The sequence below is a fragment of the Saccopteryx leptura genome, chromosome 3 (genome assembly GCF_036850995.1).
Source record: "Saccopteryx leptura isolate mSacLep1 chromosome 3, mSacLep1_pri_phased_curated, whole genome shotgun sequence".
Classification (NCBI taxonomy): Eukaryota; Metazoa; Chordata; class Mammalia; order Chiroptera; family Emballonuridae; genus Saccopteryx; species Saccopteryx leptura.
Genome location: NC_089505.1, coordinates 242,442,213 through 242,461,074, shown reverse-complemented (window position 1 = coordinate 242,461,074; position 18,862 = coordinate 242,442,213). Strand labels below are relative to the sequence as shown.

The window sequence follows — 18,862 nt, the reverse complement described above, 5'->3', positions numbered from 1 at the left end:
TGGGGGGCACTTTACTTGACTGACACTGCCCCATGAGCAAAAGGCACTTCACCCCTGCTCCGGCAGTCCAGGCTGGGCTTTTCCCCGTTTCCCCAGGCAGCTGCCAGAACCTCAAGATCTGGGCATAGCTTGGGCCTGCCGGCATCAGGTCAGAGCCAGTGTTTCTCCACCGACATCAGACTGCCAGTCCATGCTCCTCTCTATTTGGAGCCTGATGTGAGAGGGGAGCCCCAACCAAGAGACAATAATCAAGGAAATAAGCCAAGTTTCTAAGACCTTGAAATGGGTCAAGCATCCCATAGAGCATTATTTTCCTTCTTATATCCCCATTCCCACCCGAGCCCGGCTCCCAAAGCAAGTACTAGCATGTGGTCTCTTCCATGGCAAGACTTCAAAGGGAGGACCCATCACCAACCAGGAGTCAAAAGGGAAATGTTTCCTCTCCTCTCCCACTGCCCCCATCCAATAGCTCTCCATGCAAAGTCAGAAGGGCCTGAGGCCGGCTGATAACAAGGAAATCACAGAATCATACATATAGCACAGTACACGCAGGTGAGACAGGCACATGCAGGTCAGACAGCCTGAGCACAGGCCCAAGGCAGGGGTTAGTGTGAGGAAGTGGTCATGGCAGTGACTGAAGAGTTGAGCCCCACTCCAATAACAGTTGATGGAAGGCTGCAAGGGACAGAAGATGGGCCTCAGGCACTTCACCAGAGGAAGGAAGAGGCAGGGAAAGACTGGTGGAACAGAGTGAAGGTGGGCATTCATGGCAGTGCTCACCTAACAGCAAGCACACAGACTCTCAGGCTTTCCAGCTTGGAGCTGTTCTGTGATCTGTTCCCTGACCTCCTGCCTCCCTGCCCAAACACCTCATTTGGTACTTTCAGCAAACCCTCCAATCTCTCCTCCCACTGCCCCGAGCTCAGGCTAAGTAAGAACCCACTGCAATCCAGTAAAGGCTCTATGCTGCTGCTGTTTACAGTCAAGTGATTGTTGTCTCTGACTACGAATCCTTAAGCTAATGAATGCTACCTGGGCCTGGACACAGAGCCCGATATCCTTGCAGCCCTCAAAGGAACTCTGAAAGCCAAGGCCACCATTTCCTCTGGCCATCCAGGCCCAAGGTCACACACACATACATGCAGCAGCCCAAGACATGCAGGACAGCTGGGGAGCAGGCTCATGGCCCTCACCCACCCAGGCACAAATAGTAAACACACCACCTTCTTAGGCTTCAGTCCCCGCTGCATGAGGAGTAGGAAAGGGAAGAGTCAGAGAACAGACACCACACTGTGCTAGCTGGCCAGACATCCTGGGTGTAGGTGTTAATACCAACTCAAGCATACACAGGTAAAGAGCGAGTCAGGTCACTGTCAAACTCTGGGTAAGTGAGATGAGGGGTCCCTCAATGATCAGTTTCCCAGATGTCCACACCCTGGCCCAGAGAAGCTGGAGATTCTGAGCCCCATCCCACACACCCTGTGTGGAGCAGCCAAAGGGAGCTAGGACAGGCCCTCTGCATACCGCCTAAAACAGGGGGCAGAGGGCACAGCTCCTTACCAATCACTTGTGAACAAGAAAGATTCTTCTTCCTCTAGCTCACCCCTTACCCCATCCCTCAGACCCTTTAGATCTTGGCAGCCTTGGGTACCAAAAGATAGGAAGTTGACAACAACATACTAGGGTCAGAATTGTCCTTCCTATCACCCCCAGCCCGGATTCTATTTGACCCTGAACTTCTGGGCCCCAATATGTAGTTGTTCTCTCCCCTACAACAGCAATTCATACCCGTACAGCTTAATTCTTAAGGAGGCTGGAGACTAGAAGGCTAACTCAATTTACTCACCTACTGCTTCTACCTGCCTGGCACCAGGTCTCCCCCCTCTCTTTCTCCTTTCCCTCCTTCTCTCTATTATTTCCCACTGCCACTCCCAACCACTCACCAGTTTGCTGGTCTTCGCAGCTGAGTCAGTTCCCTCTGTGGAATGCAAGAAAACATTATGGCAGATAAGAAAGCTGTAACAAGAGAAGATGGTGGTGATAGACAATCTCGGGATCCACTGTGGCCCTATGTTCTAGGAGAAGTCAAAGGGACCATGGTCGTGGAGTGGCAACTTAAGTGGGTGGTTGTTACCTCTTTTGAGGGCCTTTGAGGCGGAAGAATCAGGTGTCTCTGGGGAAGTGGTATCTGCTCCATCTTCAAATACCTGGATCTGAGGCCACAGAACAGAGTAGACATAGCCAGATCAAGAATGTTACACTGTAACACGGGCCCATCCCCAGGCCCCAAGCAAGCCTGGGGTACAGGGCAGTTCCCTAAGAATGTATCTCCAATCTTCACTCCCCCACTGTGTCCCACTCTCTCAACCAGGGACTTATGCACACGCCCAGGAAAAGGGAGCACCAATATACTCGCTGCACATACAACAGAGTGTGCGAACATGCACACACACACAAACACAGAATGGTGAGTCACTCAGGGAAGTGACTCCTGAAAGGGACTCATATGGTGAGTACCTGGGACTGGCGCACAAAGATGCCATGCCCTTCATCACAAGTGAAGTACTTCTTGCCTTGGACAGTTCCATCATTCTTGCCCTTTGCTTCATCCAGAATCACGCCCACCCATTTGCCAGTGGCAAAGAGTGTGGCTCCAACATAGGCCACAGTGCCTCGGTGCCCTTTTCCAATCACCTCCACGCGGGAGCCCACTCGCAGAGGCCGGCTGCTTGCCTCTGCACTCATTCTGCTGCCGCTGGGTGTCTGAAAAACACGTGCAAACACACACAGTTCAAGGCCTCAGGTCAAGGGTGTCCTAGTGCCTAAGAAAGGCACCAGTCAGAGTCCCGGACTGAAAAAGGACCAGGAGTCACTTCCCTGAACCCCATTTACAGGGTGAAATGAAGTGAACTTGCAACGTCCCTTCTGATGAATGTCAGTGACATTTCTGAACTCCTCTGGAACCTGCCAGAATTTTTAAGAGTTTATATTTAAATTTTATAACAAATCAGCATTCATTGATAGATCTGTGAATGTCACCACATGGCTGCTTTCTCAGGAGCACTAGCCACCAGCCTCTCCCTCCCCCCAAAAAAGGGAATGAAGCACAAGTAATTCAGTTTGATCAAGCTCCCGGCAACCCAGTGCTCCGACTCGGAGCCTGAGCTGGAAAGACAGGAGATTCAGTAGGTGACCCCAGTGAATTCTGTTCCCCTCTCCACTGCTCCTGTCTTCCCTGTGTTCAAATGGCTCAGGCCTCTCCCTTTCAGAAGCACACAACTGTGCCTCATTCCAGGCCTCAGATCACCACCACTCCTTCCTGACCCGACTCCCCCCAACACCATCCACACACCTACCATGACACTCCTGGCTGCCTCTCTGTAGCCCACTCACCATTTAACTCCCTTCTTCTGACCAGAGAAGTGTTCTATCAACTCTCCACCCCCCAAGTTCTAGAGAGCCTTCCCCCATATTATGCTCTTACAAAAATAAAACAAAGGCCAGGTAAATCAAGTACTTCAGATCTGTCTTGAACTCTGCCCTCAAGATTCTGCCCAATGGTCCAAATAGATGGCTTACTACCTCAAGGATGGACAAGGCAAAGGAGCAGACTACACATTGTCCTTGGGAAGCTCTCAGCTTTTGACACACCAGTGATGACAGGATGCATGAAATTAGGGCCCAAATAGGCCCACAGTTCAGAAGAAAATCACACCTGAGCCATTTTCGGCTATAGCAGCTCCATGAACCAGGGGCCTTGCAGCAAACAAATGAGGCATGAGGAAGTAACACCATGGTCCTAAAGACTCCACAGGGCTTTCTTCCGATGCCCCTACTTGGCTTCAGAAGGCAGCCATGCCAGAGCCTGTCACTCCCTAACTCCCTTCCCTAAAGAGCCTATCCAGGAAGGTGAGCAAGGTTAGGAACTCCCAGGGACTCCAGGACCCCAAGTCATACCTGGGATATATAGGGTGCCTCTCATGGGCCTATCAAAATAAGGAACTGACAGTGATATAAGGCTGGCCCCAAACTTGGAGTCTCTCCCCAACCTCCAAACCCTGATATGCCTCTCTGAACCAGGTAGACACAACAGTAGATAGAGATTTATCATAGCCAGGAGAGAGAGAAAGCAAGTGACACAAAACAAAGCAGCTCTAAAGAAAGGCTTCACTGTAAAGCCATTCCAATTCACCGACCCCATTCAGGGTCCCAAAGATAGGCTAGCCCCCACCTCAGGAACCTCTGGTCAGAGGTCCAGTTAAAGCCAAAGATCAGGCCTCGCCATCCCCCACTGTGGGCTCAACTCTGGGAGGGGAAGCCAGTCCAGCCTAACATCGTCAGGGCTGTGAATGGCCCCATCGCAGCTCCAGGCTGTCTCCCCAGCCCCCACAGCAATGTCCACAGGCACCAGGCCATTCCCAGCAGCCCTCCCAGGGCCATCCCATATCAGGGCCTCTTACCCGGCTATACACGTGCCTCTTGCTCTGGGCCATGGTGCTCAACGGGCCTCAACCCACTCCCTGGCTGGCCAAAGATAGAGAGAAAAGGCAGAAACCTAAGCAGGAGGGTCAGGGCTCCAGGCCCTCATGGACAGACACAGAAGCCATCAGATGTGGCCCTACCCCATCCATGGACCTACTGGGACAGAGATGGGGACTGAAGAGCAAGTCCCCTCTGCTGCCCGAGGATTCCTAAACCCAGAGACACCGAATCGTGCTTGCCAGCTGATGAGTCTCACTCTGCGCTAGTGCTGCTCTAGACTTGTCAGGAACTGTGCTAGCCTCTGGGTCCTAGTGCCCTCATGCTTCACCTGGGCCAGACAAGAAAGGCAGGGATTAAGAGGCTAGGCCCAGCCACAGACTCTCAGCATTCACCTCTAGAGTTCACTGTCCCAGGGCTAGGAGTATAGTCCTGACACTCCTCCTAGACTGCAGCCCCACCACCACCCTGCCCTCCCCACGATGTGAGGCCTCCACAGGCCTGAAAGCATCAAGTGACACCTCAAAACCATCAGCTGCCCAGAGACTCCACACAGACAAAATGAGGGTTTTTTACCCCCTTCTCTCTCCCCTCTCTAAACTCTGGATTCAGGGTCCAAACTTATAACATTAGGGTCTGGATTTCAATCTCACACTGGGCCAGAGGAGCCAGGCCCTGCCCAACACCCAGCAAAGGAAGGCCAGTACCAGAGGCAATTTAACAAACACAGCAAAGCATGTCAATATCCCAGGCCCCCCATGCTAGCAAAGGTTGCCAGTCTCTCTTCTCCCTTCTGGTTGTTATAAAGGGTCAGGTTCTGAACCTAAAGATTATCACGTTCAATTGGATTCATAAGGGCAATGATCACAAGCACAAGGCCCAGTTACCTTGACCACCTGCCCCTTGTACTCTTGGCCTTGCCCCTTAGGCATCTCTTTAACAGAAATAATAAGATGATTTATTTTCAATATTTCCGTAGTTCACAAAATTTCTTTAACCATGTATTACTTTAACAATGAAAAAATGTTTGACTTAATAAGATGTGCATTCTAGTGAAGGGTCTCCAGAGGACTAACTTCATTCATTTACCCATCTAAAATGGGTTAGGAACCAACAGATCAGGGTCCTTGTTACTACGTAGCCAACAAGGTTGGCCTGGGGTCTGACCTATCGTTCCACTGGGTGTGATGTAGATCTAGATCCACTGGGCGCAGAGATACCTTCCTTGTCTGAACTGGGCTTCACTGGGTCTTCTTCCACTCCACCCTCTAAGGCAGGCCAGATAGCCTAATAATAGCATGATAGCCAGATCTAAGGCCCCAAAACACCTCTCTACATCTTCAATCCTGGCCAGATGCCTCAGGAAACCATTTCTCTTCTCCCCTGCAAAATCTCCATGTTGCCTCCTTTGTTCCCTAAACACCATTACACAGGTGGACAGAGCCATGCAGGTCCTTACAGTATGGACTTCACATGTTCAGAACATTTTACAGTCTACAGAGCATCTTGGTTTTAGACTCAGGCTGCTTACATCCAATTCTTAGCTTCATCACTTGGTAGCTACATAAATTCAGTCCAGTTATTTAACATCTCTGTGCCTTGATTTCCTCATCCGTCAATTGGGGACAATCAAAGAACATATCTCAGGGAGCTATTGTGCAGACCAGCTGAGATACTCCACATAAAATATTTAAGACATTGTCTAGTATTTAATAAGTATTCAACAGAAGCTAGCTAATAACAATGTTGTTATCATCATATTTGGACATCACAATAACACCAGACATTGCTGACAAGGACACTGAGGCTTAGAGAATGGGTCAATTCCCTGAGGTTACAGAGAAGGTGAGAAGTAGAACCAAAACTGGAACCAAAGCCTAGACTAAAACTCTCTGCACATGTTCACCGTTATCACACGTACCTCCAGGATCCCAAGGCCATGCTCTCCCTCTAGACCAGTGGTTTTCAACCTTTTCACCCTTGGAGACCAGTGAAAATATGAGAATTATTTCAGGGACTGCTAGGGCAGAAATCACTGAGCATAACGGAATTCAACTAAGATCACTGGGTCTATAATCTTCATACATCAGAGTGGTTAACTCTTTTGTGAACTGGCATGAAATTTCTGGCAGACTGGCACCAATCAGTGGACCAGCGGTTGAAAAACACAGCTCTAGATCACACTGCGTTCAGAGATTCAAAAGAGCTCGGATATAAGAACCACCTCGCAACTCACTAGCCACACAGGTACATATAGTCACCTAACTTTTTGAGGCTGTTTCTGCTCCTATAACATGGGGATAATTATCAACATTAATGTTATGAGGCTCAAATAAGATAAAGCACAGAAAAGTCCATAAGCTGTAGAAGTGCAAAGAATCACCTGGCATGACAACAGATAGTATATAAGACTTGAACTATCTAACCAATAAATACTATAAGGATTTCAGACAGGAGAAAGATAAGCTAGAAAGAAAAGGGGTACGTGACTATGCTTCAAATTTTAGATTGTTTTTTGGATATGTGGAGAAGAAAGATCTACAAAAACTTTAAGTTGTGAACACAGTAGGAGTAGAGACAAACAATTTTACTTCACTGGGGAATATCAAAGAAGACTAGCTGGACTGAAATGAAGAACTCAAGATAAGTTCTATTAAACTATAAGCCTTTTGCCTGACCAGGCAGTGGCTCAGTGGATGGAGCGTCGGACTTGGATGCAGAGGACCCAGGTTCGAAATCCTGAGGTCACGAGCTTGAGCGCAGGTTCATCTGGTTTGAGCAAAGCTCACCAGCTTGAGCCCAAGGTCACTGGCTTGAGCAAGGGGTTACTCGGTCTGCTGTAGCTCCCCGGTCAAGGCACATATGAGAAATCAATCTATGAACAACTAAGGAGCCGCAACAAAAGAATTGATGCTTCTCATCTCTCTCTTTTCCTGTCTGTCTGTCCCTATCTGTCCCTCTCTGTTACAAAATAACAAAACAAAAAATATATAAGCCTTTCAAAGCAGAGCCCACAACTATTCCTCTTTATGATCCCATCACCCATAGCTCATAGAGTCAATCATTTATTGACTAATTAAATACATTAATATTGAGATACACTAGAAGGAAGTGTAGATAGTCAGGAAATTTAATAACACATATAGATAGATGGCTTTGATACAATAACAACAGGAAGCCAGGCTCTTTCTGAGCATGAGGCTAGCATAATGGAAACTACTTTAGGAAGATCAAACTGGGGGCACAGTAGGGTGGATGGGAGAGAGGAGCAACTTGGTAAAGATGGGGATAACAGCAAGGGGACTGCTGCAACAATGAGCAAGGAGTGAGGAGGGTCACGACAGAGAGAGAAAAGAGGCCCATTTAGCAAAAGTACCAACAAGCCCTGCGAAGACAGGAAGAGAGATTAGACATGGAGAAAGAGGCATGGGTCTGTGTGGGCTCCAGAGACAGAGATGTGGGTACAGCCTTAGTTCTCCTACTCCCTCACCTTATGACTCTGATCAAGATATTTAACTCAGAGCCCCAGTTATCTTGTCTGAAAAAAGGAGGAAATAATGCCTATTGCACAGGGATGTTATAAGGACTCAACAAGATTTTTTTTAAAGACTTTATTTATTCATTATAGAGAGGAGAGAGAGAGAGAGAGAGAGAGAGAAGGGGGGGAGGAGCAGGAAGCATCAACTCCCATATGTGCCTTGACCAGGCAAGCCCAGGGTTTTGAACTGGCAACCTCAGTGTTTCCAGGTTGACGCTTTATCCACTGCACCACCACAGGTCAGGCAAGACTCAACAAGATTGAAGTAAACCATTTAGCACAGTGCCGGGCACAGAATAAGTGCTCAAGGAACTACAGACATCATCTTCATCATAACTGGCAGGGTGCATCATGGTGAACTGCACACAGTAGGAACTCAAATGTTGCATAAATAAATGAATTCACGAATAAGTGAGTGAATGAATGAATGAGAAATTGGGAGTTTTCAAGCATGAAAAATGGAATGATGATTGAAAACATTAACAGAATTGGGTGGAGGAATGGGAAGGGAAACTGAACATGTCAGCAGAAAGTAAGTCTTGTTCTTAGGGCCTCCTCTGGGGCAAATTTACCTGTGTACACTAACGCATGCATTTCACGATCTCCTTCCAAAATGCACCTGTCATGCAGACAAAGCAGATTCCATTATCTCCAATCTACAGGTGATGGACCTGAGTCTCAGAAGTCATACGACTCACTCTCAGTCTCATGGCCTGAAAATGGCAGGGGGCACATTTGACAGGTATATAATCCTTCCACAGCACCACTGGGCCCCACCTCATGTCACACAGCACAGATCCAAGTTACATGTTCCCTCAACCAAGGAGAAGACAGATACTCCCTAGATTTTTAATCCATTTTCCTCCCTAATGATATTAAATACTACTAAAATGCCTAGGAAAATAGGAAGGAAGAAAAATTCTGCATCTGATAAACAGGTCTTGGAGAACATTTCAGAATATGACAGGAAAACAGGTCGATTGTTGGGAATTAAGGAGGAAAGCCTTTGTGGCACCCAGCCTGTACCACTTCTACCTTGCTTTTCCTGGTACAACAGCATCCTTGGAACTCTTGACCTCCTCTTGTCTTGCCTCACCTAACCTTGACCCTGGGCTAATGCAACTGTTGGCTTTCCCTGATCCCACTCATAAAGGAACTGGTTTGAAATCCAGGTAGTTTGACAGTGGGGTCCACACACTTGAACTGAACTGCATTAGGCACTGGGTACAGACTGGTTTGGTTACAAAGAGATATAATGAAATAATGGTAATTAGTAAGATCCAGATTTTCTTAAGACCAGAGTGAAGTTATACATCCCTGAAAGCACTAGTAGGAAAGGGCTAGGTGTGGATGGAAGTCCCTTAGGAAAGGAGAGGTATGCTCACTGAGTGGGGAATGGAGGCTAGGAGCCTGGAAGGCTGAAATCCAGCTATACACAGGAAGCCAGAAGAAAGACCTACAGGGCCTCTTGTTCCTAGGTCCTACTCCCAGATCTGCTTTAAAGATCTCACACAGAGAGGGCCTAGACCTTCTCTAACGCCTTATTATCCCCAGAAATGTCTGCAGGCCATTCCCAATCTGCATGCAGCTCTACCTTCTCCCAAAGTATGAATACCCAGTGACTGCCAGGCCAGCCTCCAATAGGGCCCAGACCTCCAAGACCCAGCAAAGACAATGACACAAGATGCTTCACTTATCCTCGATAAAAGGACCTTTTGCAGGAAGGCAACACTGGAGTACAGGCCAGTACTCAAGAACTGCAACCCTGCCAGTGCTAGCAGAAGTCCTACTTAACAGCCTGTTTGAAGTTCCTGCTGGTTCTTCCTCATGAATCAATCTGCAAGTCTCTGGCACTAGGACCCTGCAGGCAGGGAATCCAGAGCCTGCGCTCTAAAAAGAGAGATGCACCATTTCACAACTTCAGCAAAAGCCAAAGCAGCCAACAAAGCCACAGCCACCTGGGCTGTGCTGGGCTCTGCCTTTTGGGCAGCTCTCTGGCCATTCCCCAGAGACGAGAATTCTGTCCTCTCTCTTTTTAAATCCACGTCATCATCTGATCATAATGGAAATCAATCTCAAGTCACCGCGCAAAGGCGTATCCATGGCAACCTCAAGACGAAGGACACGGAAATGATGTTCCAGTGGTTGCAGCAGAAAGAGGTAAGTCCATTTCTCCTCTACCCATGCCATCCCACCATTCCCCCTTTCACTCAAGTCAGGAGTTCACCTTACCTGCAAGTTCTAATGACCGCACCAATGGGGAAAACACAAAAGGTAAGTATTAATTATCTATGCTATTATGTAAGGTTATAGCTCTTTCTAGTCCCATGATGGCAGAAAAATTTCTTTTTCTGGCTGACAAAGATCTGTTTTTTATTCACAGTCTCAGCCTACAATACCTTACACTATTAGTCATTGTCTGTCTAGTCAAGATGCTGATGTCACTCAAGGATCCCAGAGTTCCCTGCATAGTTGTAAAACGCTAGCAGCACACTAACCTCACCACCCTGCTCATCCATGTCCTGATTGTACCCACAGACTGGTGTGGTAAGACTCCCTCCTTAGCAGCCCTAGACTCCAGCCCCTCAAGGTCTAGACACTGGGAGATGGAATTCAATTCCTGCCTTCTTTGATGCCTCAGGGGAAGGAATGCCATTTTTGTAGAAGAGATTCATCAAACATAAAAGTACCACAAAGCCTAAGTAATCCTCCATGCTTCAATTTCCTCTTCTGTAAAATGGAGATAATAACACCACCTTTCTAACAGAGTTGTTGGAAAAATCACATTAAGAATGCCTGAAGAGCACTTAGAAGAGTGCCTGGTATACAGTGCTCAGTAAATGCCAGGCATTATTACAGAGAGGAGGACAGCGTATTTCGGTATTTTGAAAGGTACTCACAAGTCTGCTGTCTCTCCCTTTCCCTGGTCAGCTACTTCATGCCTCCCTTACTACTTTCAAGTCCCTATTCCTGTCTGAGCCCCTCAGCACATAACCTGAAAAAGAATCTGAGCCTATTAGATGAGAATTCCTTTGCAAATTTAGATATATCTGCAATAGACATTGCCTCCTTCTGTATACCTTCTTTCCTTACTTCTGCCATTCCTCTACAAAGGAAACGACCCCTTATAATCAGGGCCAACCCCTTTCTTTTTCTCTGAGGACCTGACTGAACAATCCTTTCCCTTGTGCCTTCCACTGCACCCTCTCTGCTGGCTCTTACATGTCATCGGATAACCTATACTCAGACTCTTCTAGGAATACTGCTTCTAGTCTGTAACTGCCTCCACAAGTTGCCAACATCTCTTCATCTCTTTTCCTTTCTTCCCAGCTGAACTAGTCAGTGAGTACACCCTCCTTGCCCTCACTTCCCATCCATTCCTCCCTCTGCCTGGTTCCTGTCCCTAACACTCCACTGAGGCTGCTCACACTAAAATAAGTAAGAGCCCCGGTGACCACAACCTAACCGCCTAATCTCAAGACACACTTCCCAAACTCCCCCTACTTGATCTCCCTGTGGCAACCGAGGCTGACCCTTTTCCTGGAACTTTTTCCTCTACTACATTCTCTTTCCCTTTGTGTACTCATCCTTCTCACCTCCTGTTATCTTCAGCCTTCTGTAAGCGAGGCTGGGCTCATTTATTCCCACAGCATCAACTACCACTTTCACCTACCGCCCATAGGCACAGACTCTTCTGAACCTCAGACCCACATTTTCACCTGTCTGCCAAGTGCCACAGATGCCCCCAAGTTCAACATGTCTCAACATGCTATCCTCCCCTCTTCCTCCTCTCTGTTCCCTTTACTACTGAAACCACCATTACCCAAAATAGAAAACAGTCATCTCAGCTATTCCCTCTCTCTTATTCTATCCAGAGCCCGGCCTTACACCATGCCCAGGTTACTCAAGAGTCTCCAGATGTCCCTCATCCAGATTCTCCCCTTCCAGTTTACTTCCACACTTTCCCAAATACAATGTACTCACCTCCCTGCCTAAAACCTTCCAATGCTTTCCGTGCCTACAAAAATAAATCTTAGTTCAGCACTACAAGCCATTAAAAACCTGGCTTTGTTACATATCTAGTCTCATCGATCACTTCTCCTTTGAGACCAAAGTTCTCTTATATTCCAGCCACTTGGATTCACTTACCTTCTCCCATATGCCTCTGCAGATGCTGCAAATGTCACTAGGGCCATTCTCTTCTCATCTTCAAGGCTCAGCTCAAATATCACCTTTCTTGAGGATTCCCCATCATCTCCACATCTCCATACAGCATTAGTTAATCCCTCCTCCACCATCACACAGCATTTTGGACGTATCTCTTATGATATCATATTTTATTTAAAATATTGTTTCCCTTGTCCCATCATGAATTTCCCCAGGGCAGAGAGCTTTTATTCACCTCAGTATCCTAAGCACCGAACACTGAAAACTCTCAATGTTGACCAGATGCCTGCACCAACACCAGGCTCTGGGATATAATTTGGCTCTGACAGCTCTCCCATGGAGGAGCTCCATCCTTAAAGAGCACTACCACCACGAGATTACAAGTCACACATTCTGTGTGCTGGAGTCATGCACACACATTACAGCAAAGGTAGCTCTTTCCTCTCTACATAGGAGCCCAAGAAACTAAAATTGCAGAGACAGTCCCAAGTCCTGTGAAAATTGGTAGTGACAGTAAATCTCAATCTCAAAGGCTTCCAAGGTAAAAGGATCACAGAAAAACCTCTGGGCTCTAAAAAAAAGTGCAGCTCTTCTGGGAAAACAACTTTAGTGAAGCTTTGGGTATGACAAGGGTCTATAACCTGGAATAACCCTGGAGATATATATAGGAGCTTAGGGAGGTCAGACTGGACACCAAATGTGTCCATCAACCAAGTGTAACTGCGATTAGACTGAACTTCAATAGAAAAATTATATAAAGCCACATTCAGAGTCTTGATGATAGTAAGCTCTAAATACATTTGAATCAGTACTTACTTCTCAGGGGACAGAGGACCCAGTTATTTCCCTTGGTACGGGACAAATAACCCAAGTCCCCTCAGCACCAGCCAGCATCTGGAGAGAGGCTAAGCAACCTGGGAATCCTCTACTACAATCCTTCCCAAACCATAACTCTAGAAAGCCACTGGCAATGATAAAGATGGCACAGTGAAATCTATAGTGGCAGTTGTCAATGCTATTATGATTCTCCCAACTATTCTGGCTCCTCTTTAACAACTTCTACTTTGCATCATCATGTCCATCAGGCCCAACTTACAAATTCTTCCTTAGTATTGCTGTGTACACCCTTCCTTTATTCTCCATTACCATCGTCGTCACTTTGGTCTGCCATTTAATAGCTTTGAGAATTAAAGCAAATCATTTTCCCTCTTTAATGCCTCATCTATAACACTACTAGGCCTACTTCACAAGATTATTAAGTCAAATGAAATCATGCCTGTGAAAGGTCCTGTAATCTGTAAATGTAATACATTAGTACAAGGCATTGCTATTATCAGCAACTTAATCCTGTTACTGACATGTGAAGCATACCAGACACCCCACCTCTCTCCTTCTCTACTTCCAACCACATTATACACCACAGTAAAAAACAAAACAAAACAAAACAAAACTATACACTCTAACATATTGCTTTACCCATATATCTCACCTGCATAGAATCAGAATCTTTCACTAACATACCATTTCTTACTTAGACCAAATGGTCCCAGCTCTGAATTAATGCACTGTCATCTCCACACTACTGTCAGCCACTTAGAATGCCTTCCCTTGTCTTGCAAGCCCCATCCATCTTCAAAGTCCAGCTAAAGGCCTCACTACTCTCCATGTAGTGGGACTAAATTTAAAAGAAACAGATTGAAACATCATGGAGAATTAAGGGCAATTTCTTTGGGGGGGGGAGGGGCAGAGACAGAAAGTCAGAGAGAGGGACAGATTGGGACAGACAGACAGGAAGTGAGAGAGATACATCAATTCTTCTTTGTGGCTCCTTAGTTGTTCATTGATTGATTTTTCATATGTGCCTTGACCCGGGGCTACAGCAGACTGAGTGACCCCTTGCTTGAGCCAAAGACCTTGGGCTCAAGCTGGTGAGCCTTGATCAAACCAGGTGAGCCCACGCTCAGGCTGGCGACCTCGGGGTCTTGAACCTGGATCCTCCATATCCCAGTCCAACGCTCTATCCACTGCATCACCGCCTGGTAAAGCAAGGGCAATTTTTTTTTTTTTTTTTCTATTTTTATGAAGCTGGAAACGGGGAGAGACAGACAGACTCCCGCATGTGCCCGACCGGGGATCCACCGGCACGCCCACCAGGGGCGATGCTCTGCCCCTCCGGGGCGTCGCTCTGTCGCGACCAGAGCCACTCTAGCGCCTGGGGCAGAGGCCAAGGAGCCATCCCCAGCGCCCGGGCCATCTTTGCTCCAATGGAGCCTCGGCTGCAGGAGGGGAAGAGAGAGACAGAGGGGGGGGGGGGGTGGAGAAGCAAATGGGCGCTTCTCCTATGTGCCCTGGCCGGGAATCGAACCCAGGTCCCCCGCACGCCAGGCCGACGCTCTACTGCTGAGCCAACCGTCCAGGGCCAAGGGCAATTTTGTTTGGAGAAAACTTGGAACAGTTGTCACCTATTACTGTGAGTCACCTTTTTAAGAGAAATTACACTTTTTTTCTATTTGATTCTAAGAAATAACCTGGGACAAGATGGAAGTTGCAAAGATGTATTTGAGCAACAAAACTTCTTTATTGACCTATCCTAAGATAAAAGGGAATGCTGTGTATGTGGTAAATTTCCCATCATTAGAAATGTTCAAGCCCAAACTGGCCACTGGACAAGTATATTTTATTTTATTTTTTTTATATAATTTTTTTTTCATTTTTTCATTTTTCTGAAGCTGGAAACAGGGAGAGACAGTCAGACAGACTCCCGCATGCGCCCGACCGGGATCCACCCGGCACGCCCACCATGGGGCGACGCTCTGCCCACCAGGGGGCGATGCTCTGCCCATCCTGGGCGTCGCCATATTGCGACCAGAGCCACTCTAGCGCCTGAGGCAGAGGCCACAGAGCCATCCCCAGTGCCCGGGCCATCTTTGCTCCAATGGATCCTTGGCTGCGGGAGGGGAAGAGAGAGACAGAGAGGAGAGCGCGGCGGAGGGGTGGAGAAGCAAATGGGCGCTTCTCCTATGTGCCCTGGCCGGGAATCGAACCCGGGTCCTCCGCACGCTAGGCCGACGCTCTACCGCTGAGCCAACCGGCCAGGGCCCACAAGTATATTTTAGATGGAATTCAGCTGTCACAAGGGTAACGGTAGTACAATAATAACATTGAGATTGTTCTGGAAAGCAGGAAGCAGAACATCATTTCCCACTTTCAATTCAGCGACTTATACCCTTAGTACTCAAAGTGTAGGATAGGAGCACCATCACCATCACCTGGGAACTTGTTAGAAATTAGAAATAAATGTACAACCAACTAGAATGTTTATATTAACAAGACCCCCTGATGTATGCACCAGTAAAATTCATAACACTTACCTACACTACACTACCCCTTGCAAACCTGGAGTTTCATTCTGGAACTGCAGTTCCAAAACTGTTTCGGATGTTAAACGGGCAGCACCCAAGAAAAACAGTATGTCTTACTCAAATCTGGGAAACTCTCCACACTATACTTCCAGTGGGGGATTCCTGGTATCACCATTACCATATTAACAGTTCTGAAATACTTTGTAGCAGAGCAAACTTTAACCATGAAGTTTCTGAACATATTTGAGAACAAAACGCCTTTTAAAATGTGTTAACGTTCCCATGGCTCAGGCAGTCCACCAGGTAAAGAATATCAATGGAGATCTCACAGCACCTTGACTCTCAGTATCTTACGCACACTACATCAGTAGGTGGTCAATATGGGCTTGCCTCTCTCCTCACTGCAATATACGAGAAGTTTCTAAATCACTGCCTTCTTAAATTCAGCAGTGTTCCTCATCTGTGTGATTGAGCTGGGTTCTGCCTGAAGACAAGACAGATGCGCAAGATGACTTCTCTCAAGTGTCATTCCGCCAGCTAAGGCGGACCCCAGCAGTGAGAAACACAGACACACCAAACCCATATGCAGGCCCCCATGCTTGAGTCCACGGTTTTCTGATTTTCGTTTTGACACAAACTTCTCAACCATGTGCCTACAGAAAACCTGTGGCTCGGAATAGGTTCAGGGATGCCTCGGGCGCGCCCAGGAAAGGAGACCCTTGCAGTTCAGGAGGAATTCGGGGCGCAATCACGCAGACCGGAGGACACCGCGAGGCTGAGCGCTCTGTTGGGAGGGACCAGCCCAGACCCCGGCGGCCCACCACCCCCCGCCGCGGCCCACCCCTGCTGTCCCCCACCCCGCACACCGGGTTCCATGCTGCCCCAGGCCAGCGCCGAGCCCCTAGTCCAGCGCCGGGAACCTCGCGAACACGCAGGGGGCGGCGAAGGAGACGGTTGGCACAGTCGCCGCCTCAGTACCTGTTGGGTAAGGGGCTCCGCGCCCGGGTCCAGCCCCACCGGCGAGCGACGCCCGAGACCTTGCCGTCTAGCCCCGCCCCGCCCCGCCCGTGTGGGCTGTCCGACGCGCCTTCCGACCCCTCCAGGCCCACCCAGACCCTCTCGGCCCTGAGGCCCAGAGGAGCTCTGTGTCCAGGGAACACGCTGCTTTTTACCGAACATTGATCCGGGTTAAAAACTGCGCGCTAAAAGAGGCTGAGGAGACATCGATCAGGCACAAAGCTGGACACCCGGAGTGAAATATGCGCGTGCGCACTGTGCCTGGGAAACGGATTAGGACCACAGGAGAGACGCGTCTTGGCCAGTGCCCTCTGCGGGCGGGCAAGAGACAGCGCAGACTGACCGGAGGTTTCTTTTGCAGCCAGCAAATGGTTCTCCCAGAAAGTCGCAAAGCTTTTTGATGCTAAACTGCTAATTAAAACAATAGTGATAAACCATTTCTCGTCAGTTAGCTTGATGAAAAAAATTAAAATTTTGCGGCTACTCAGTGTTGTTCACCATAAGGAGATACAGGCATTCTCATGCTCTTATGATGCTAATATAAAATAACGCAAATTTACATAATGACATTTTGGCATTTTTTTATTTAAAAAGAGAAAACATTAAAACGTACAGACCCTTTTACTCAATGCATCCACTTCTAATGTAGCCAAGAAAACAAAAGACAGAGCAGGTGTTCAAAGAATACAGGTATAAGAATACTGGAGGAGCCAGGATTATGTTAGAGTGGGTTCAAATTCTAACTGCAAATTATTGGCTGTGTGAGATCGTGGGTTGGTTGCTTAACCTCACCGTGCTTCTGTTTCCTCATTTATAAAATGAGATTGTTAATGATAATATCAACATTATCAGAATTGTTAGGAAGTTTAAGTGAATATACAGTGTGTCCGTAAAGTCATGGTGCACTTTTGACTGGTCACAGGAAAGCAACAAAAGACGATAGAAATGTGAAATCTGCACCAAATAAAAGGAAAACTCTCCCAGTCTCATACCTATTCAGTGCAGTTCGATGTGGGCTCCATTTGTTGCCCTACACACATCCAAACAATAGTGAAGTTCTTGCCACACACAGGTAAGGACGTCTGGTGTAACAGAGTGAATAATGTCTGTGATTCTCTGTTTTAAGTGATTAATGTCGTGGCGCTTTGTTATAAACGCGCCGGTATTCACGTTGCACTTTGGTCACGGATTCGAATTTAGTGAGCCACAGAACACACTGAACTTTCCTCTGTACCGTCCACATCTTGACTGGCATGGCCGTGGGCTGCTCCGCTGTATACACGGTGTTACGTCATCATCTGTGCATGCGCGCATGCTGCCACATCATCCTACAGAAACTGGGAGGGTTTTCCTTTTATTTGGTGCAGATTTCACATTTCTATCGTCTTTTGTTGGTTTCCTGTGACCGGTCAAAACTGCACCATGACTTTACAGACACACTGTATGTAAAGAGTTTGAAATACATATAACTACAGGGGGTCTTTGGGTTACATAATCAGAATTTTGGTGTAAGTCAAAACACACCCTAGCCTAAGTCACTTACTTATCCTAACAGTTGTAAAATCATAATCTAGAACATAAAAGCACAAGTAAGCCACAGAAAAAGGAAAAGGACATAAATATACTGTACTGTAGTAACAATAAAACAAACAAACAAAATTCTTACCTTTATTCCTGTGTTTGGCTTGCATACTGGAAGGGGCATTGCAAGGTGGGAGAGAGCGACCTATTGAGAGAAGGAAGCTGGAGAGTCAGGAGAACCTGCAGAAAGTGCTAGAGCCACTGGATCAGGTGAATCAGGATTGCTTAAGAAACATGCAGGAGACGAAACACTCATCAAGACTGTCATATCCAGAAGACCCCTGTATTGTTTGGTTTTTTAGTGAGTGAGATACAGACAGAAAAGGGAAAGAGATGAGAAGTATCAACTCATAGTTGTGGCACCTTAGTTGTTCATTGATTGCTTTCCAGGTATATCTTTAAGATACATTGGGGTCAAATAATAAATGCATCTATAATTTTAGTAGAAACAGTCTCCATCCTCTTCAATTAAATAGAAATAGTATAAACGTGTATTTAAATTTTTGAAAGGCACTGCGTACACCTTTTTACTGTGGGAAAACATTCATAACAAAATTTACCATTTTAACCATTTTTAAGTGTACACTTCAGTGGCATTAAGTACAGTTACATTATTATTGTGCAACCATCACCAACCACTATCCATCTCCAAAACTTTCTCATCTTTTCATACTGAAACTCTGTGCCCATTAAACATTGACTCACTTTTCTCCCCTTA

At 47.1% G+C, this 18,862-nt stretch overlaps 1 protein-coding gene across 7 annotated transcripts in view; it reads right to left on the bottom strand.

Moving 5' to 3' along the window:
• DCTN1 (dynactin subunit 1) overlaps positions 1–16,605 on the bottom strand; it is a 30,367-nt gene extending 13,762 nt beyond the window's left edge. For 2 of the 7 annotated variants that reach the window (XM_066377931.1, XM_066377932.1), the window contains exons 1-4: positions 4,461–4,686; positions 2,518–2,763; positions 2,135–2,213; positions 1,944–1,978 (exon numbers count right to left, since the gene is read on the bottom strand). In XM_066377931.1, the coding sequence (XP_066234028.1) occupies positions 1,944–1,978; positions 2,135–2,213; positions 2,518–2,763; positions 4,461–4,493 (393 nt within the window). In that variant the 5' untranslated portion in view covers positions 4,494–4,686. Of the gene's footprint in view, positions 1–1,223; positions 1,245–1,943; positions 1,979–2,134; positions 2,214–2,517; positions 2,764–4,460; positions 4,688–16,524 lie in introns of those variants that run through there. The other 5 variants (XM_066377927.1, XM_066377930.1, XM_066377928.1 and 2 more) reach the window with 5 other exon arrangements.
• Positions 16,606–18,862: the final 2,257 nt, after the last annotated feature.